This window comes from Sinocyclocheilus rhinocerous, unplaced genomic scaffold, assembly GCF_001515625.1.
Source record: "Sinocyclocheilus rhinocerous isolate Xijiao unplaced genomic scaffold, SAMN03320098_v1.1 scaffold24, whole genome shotgun sequence".
Taxonomy (NCBI): Eukaryota; Metazoa; Chordata; class Actinopteri; order Cypriniformes; family Cyprinidae; genus Sinocyclocheilus; species Sinocyclocheilus rhinocerous.
In genome coordinates, this window is record NW_015647124.1 from 2,919,465 (window position 1) to 2,924,247 (window position 4,783).

At 34.7% G+C, this 4,783-nt stretch overlaps 1 protein-coding gene across 3 annotated transcripts in view; it reads left to right on the forward strand.

Moving 5' to 3' along the window:
* LOC107709004 (mitogen-activated protein kinase 8-like) overlaps nucleotides 1–4,783 on the forward strand; it is a 17,855-nt gene that overhangs the window by 5,336 nt on the left and 7,736 nt on the right. For all 3 annotated transcript variants that reach the window (XM_016513400.1, XM_016513399.1, XM_016513401.1), the window contains exons 2-5: nucleotides 3,131–3,310; nucleotides 3,435–3,564; nucleotides 4,252–4,310; nucleotides 4,574–4,712. In XM_016513400.1, coding sequence (XP_016368886.1) covers nucleotides 3,189–3,310; nucleotides 3,435–3,564; nucleotides 4,252–4,310; nucleotides 4,574–4,712 — 450 coding nt within the window. In that variant the 5' untranslated portion in view covers nucleotides 3,131–3,188. The remainder of the gene's footprint in view (nucleotides 1–3,130; nucleotides 3,311–3,434; nucleotides 3,565–4,251; nucleotides 4,311–4,573; nucleotides 4,713–4,783) is intronic.

Sequence of the window (4,783 nt, forward strand, 5' to 3'; positions counted from 1 at the left end):
TCCTCTCTCAATCAGTAGAAAATATGGTTAACACCCGGTCATGCATGAAAAAAAAATACCGTCATGTACCGTGAAACCGGTATAATTTTGAAAAATACAGTGATATAAATTTTTGGTCATACCGCCCAGCACTAGTACCGACAAATACCTAAAACAAGGGTTTTACTGTCTTCAATCAGCCAAGAAGTTGACTGAGTAAAACCAGAGAAGAGCAGAAGCAGGATACAAAGTGATGATGGGGAAAAAAGAGCAGTGTACAATCTTTTTTTCCCCAAATATATTTATTTGCATTTGTTTTAATACAGAACAATACATAAAAAAAAAATAAAAAAAAAATATATATATCCATAACTAGCAGTGTACAATCTTAGTTGCGTATGTCTCAATGCTCAGACTTCATCTGACGAACACAAATTGAACAAGTAATGTTCAACTGATTCCTACAACATCCCATAAACCTTGGATTTCCATAAACATTCCCTCTTATCTCTTATTCATAAAGACAAAACAGTTTATGAAACCCCACAATCATGAGATTGAAGAATAATGAAAATGCATAAGCAAGGAAAATAATAAGAAATATAAATATTAAAGCATGATAAAATAATCAAATAATAAATTCTATAGATGACTAATGATTATGGATGCTTATATGAATAAATGGATTATAAATGAATAAACACAATACAAATGTATCAGCCTGGGTCATTTTTTTCACAGTTCCCTGAGCAGTGTACCTGTTTAAATATGTATTTCTGCTTCAAGTCACTATAACGCTGATGATGCATTAAGATGAGGCTTTGCTGCTGCTTCTTAGCTCAGATTCATCACCCGCTTTCCAAAGTGCATAGACTTTCATGGTAGCTCATGAAGAAAATAGATTGCTATTTTGCACTATTTTCATGATATTCAGTGTTTAGCTTGATAGCTATGCATTTGTTCTGAATTTCTCTTATCTAGTTAAAAAATAAACCATGTTTTTCACTGAACTAAAATTGGTTTAATTAATATGTACAAAGACGGATATGTAGCAATAAAAGGCTAGATTTATGGATATGGATCAGTCAAGCTCCTGAAGTTTGCAGACGACACCACACTTATCGGCCTCTTCCAGTACGGAGACAATTCTGCTTAAAGACAGGAGGTTAAAGAGCTGGCTGTCTGATGCAGTTATAACGTCCTGAACACGCTGAAAACAGTGGAGATGATCGTGGACTTCAGGAGAAACCCCCCTGCACTCCCCCCACTCTCCATCATGAACGGCACTGTGGCTGCAGTAGATTCATTCAGGTTCTGGGCACCAGCATCTCTCAGGAGCTGAAGTGGGACACTCACATTGTCAAGAAGGCCCAGCAGAGGCTGTACTGAGGAAGTTCAAGCTGCCACAGGAGCTGCTGATACAGTCCTACTCTGCAGTCACATAAGAACAGTTTCTTCCCTCAAGAAATCCATCTCATGAACAGTTAACTTGGCAGTAAACGTGTAATACACAACACTACTTATACATTTATTTATTTAACACGCATACCTCTTTTTACATTTCCTTGCATTTGTACACACAAATGCAATCTATTTTATATATTTACATTGTATATTGTGTATTTTTACATTTTTTAAAATATATTGTTATTTCCTATTTACTTATCCTATTTTTATTCTTTTTATTGTCTGTCTTGTCACTGTAATCTGTTTGTGCTGTGGAAGCTTCTGTCACCAAAACAAATTCCTCGTATATGTAAACATAACTGGCAATAAAGCTCTTTCTGATTCTGATATTTTTGTATGATGTTGTTTTGAATCAGTTTATTGAAACCGTTTTAGCTACTGAAATTTAAATGAGAAACCCAGTTAAAATGCTTTAGTTTTATAAACTCATGAGTCGTGGATAATTATCACGATCATTTTATTTCAAGTTTAAAGGCAGATTTCTGCACCTAAGTGAAAGTTGTAGAAACCAGACAATTAATTGTAGTTTTAAACTACTCTTTATGGTCAGAATATGACAAACACTTCACACACTTTTTGAATTCTTTACACTTTTCCCAGTCATTTTTCCTTAACAAAGGAAATATCTTAATAAAAAAATTATTGAAAAAAAATATTTCTTAGTTTCTGCATGTTCTAATGAGTGGCATTGTTTCAAATTATGAAACTGGTTTGTGTTCCTGACTTTGATGATGTGTATCTTCAGCGCAGTTTGCAGTGCTGGCTGCAATATTAAATATGTAATATTATATTATATGTAAATGTATGTTCATTATCAATAACAGTAACATCTGTAAAAATTGTATTAACCTAATTTTTATATGGTGAAATGTAGTTATTCTGACTGTTTGAGTTTTATTAAAATTAACCATTGGTCTTCCATAGTAGCATACATTTAGAAAATAATAACCACAGTATTGCACCTCAATATCATGGTAAAAATGTAACTATATGGTTTCTAGGTATTTGTATGAAAAATACAGTTAGTATAACTGCACAAGCGCTATAGCTTAATCACAAAAAAAATATTCCATTACTCCTTTAATGCATTTAATATATGTCTACATTAATGATATAATAAAATTCAGTATAAATATATCCCACATTTCTGACACAATACCATGGTTCAGTTAGTGTTACTACAGTAAAATCATGGTAAATGATGGCGATTTGTAGACTGAAAAGCCTTCTGACTGTATCGTTGTGCACAGTGTTTCTCCTGTTTGTCAGCGCTGTATATCACAATAATTATCGTTATCGTTTTATCGCCCAGCCCTAGTCGTGAAAGATCATTGAACTAGTCGAATGGCACAGTTAGACTTTGGAAAACTTAAGGGCCAAATAAAAATCGCATTACAATCACTGCAATAGGCAAACTGTAGCTCTTTTATATATAGACACCAAAATGTACAAATATAAGATGAATATGCGATATATCATTCCTAGTTGCAATGCTCTGTTGCATTATTTTAGTCTAGGACTCATAAATTTGCATTTATGCATTTTACCTAACTTTGAAGGCCAAGTTCTTTTGAAAGTGTTTTATTGGCAAACCACATTATTTGTTCTTTCTTTTCAACGGCATAACCAAAACAAATTAAGGTTAAAATGTACTCATGAATTTCTTTCTTTTTTGTCTTTTCAGATTTTTGAAGGGGAAGTTCTTCTTGAATGCGTAAGACACAGTCAGAACGGTTTTCACCATGAACAGGAATAAGCGTGAGAAGGAATACTACAGCATAGATGTAGGAGATTCCACGTTCACCGTTTTGAAGCGCTATCAGAATTTAAGACCAATCGGATCTGGAGCACAAGGCATCGTCTGGTAAGTTGAATGGATTTATTATCAGCCTGTAAAATATAAAAGAAATGGATTGTCATTAAGACGGCTCACGGGAGTAAGTGTGGTGAATGAAAGCTTGTGTTTGGCTTTCTCTTTGTCTTTTTAGCTCAGCGTACGACCATGTCCTTGAACGAAATGTTGCAATTAAGAAACTTAGCCGACCCTTTCAGAACCAAACCCACGCCAAACGGGCCTACAGAGAACTGGTCCTGATGAAATGTGTCAACCACAAAAATGTAAGACATGTTTTGCTCTGTCTCTGTCTGTGTGTTTATGTGGGTGTGTGTGTATAAAAACTTTTGTAAAGCTGAAAAAGTCTCTTCTGCTCGCCAAGGCTGCTTTTATTTGATCAAAAACATAGTAATATTGTGAAATATTATTACAATTCAAAACAACTTTTTTTTATTTTTTATTATATATTGTCAATTGACAATTAATAGATAGGTGCGTAGGAGAACATACCAAAGTCCAGTTACTCCAGTCTTCAGCATCACATGATCTTCAGAAATCATTCTAATATGCTGATTTGCTGCTCAAGAAACATTTCTGATTATTATCAATGTTGAAAACAGTTGTGCTGCTTCATTTTTTGGTGGAAACCATGATACGTTATATTTTTCAGGATTCTTTGAAATCCATTCTGGAGACAGCTGAAATAGAAATCTTTGGTAGCATTATAAATGTCTTTACAGTCACTTTTGATCAATTTAATGCCTCCTTGCTGAATAAAAGTATACATTTCTTGACAAATGTACTGACTCCAAACTTTTGATCTGAAGTGTATATATATATATATATATGCACTTTTGTAGTTTGTAATTTTGTAATATTTTAGATTGTAAGAATTTGATGTAATCATAGATCAGCTTGTGAACCTCACATCACAGGGCACAGCTTTTATGCATTATGCTTTCATTTCACAGATAATTGGCTTGCTAAATGTGTTCACGCCTCAGAAGACACTTGAAGAATTCCAGGATGTGTAAGTTCTTTCTGCTGTGATTTAAAAATTGTATTAGAATGGAAGTGAAATGTCCTGTGGCTTGTCAAATCTGTTATACAAAATATAAATTTGGCCTAGGATTAACTCAAATGGGTTAAATAACGAGAGCTACTGATGATGTACATCATGTACAGTAGATGCCACTGAAATGCATCTTAAAAGTCCTGCATAACTCACAAATCTGTGTGTGCATGCTTGCATACATGCTTGTTCATTTGTGTTCCTGCGTCTTCTGTCTGCAGGTATCTGGTGATGGAGCTGATGGATGCTAACCTGTGCCAGGTCATTCAGATGGAGCTGGACCACGAGAGACTCTCATACCTGCTTTATCAGATGCTCTGCGGCATCAAACACCTACATGCTGCTGGCATCATACACAGGGTACACACACACACACACACACACACACACTCACACTCACACTCACACTCACACTCACACTCACACACACA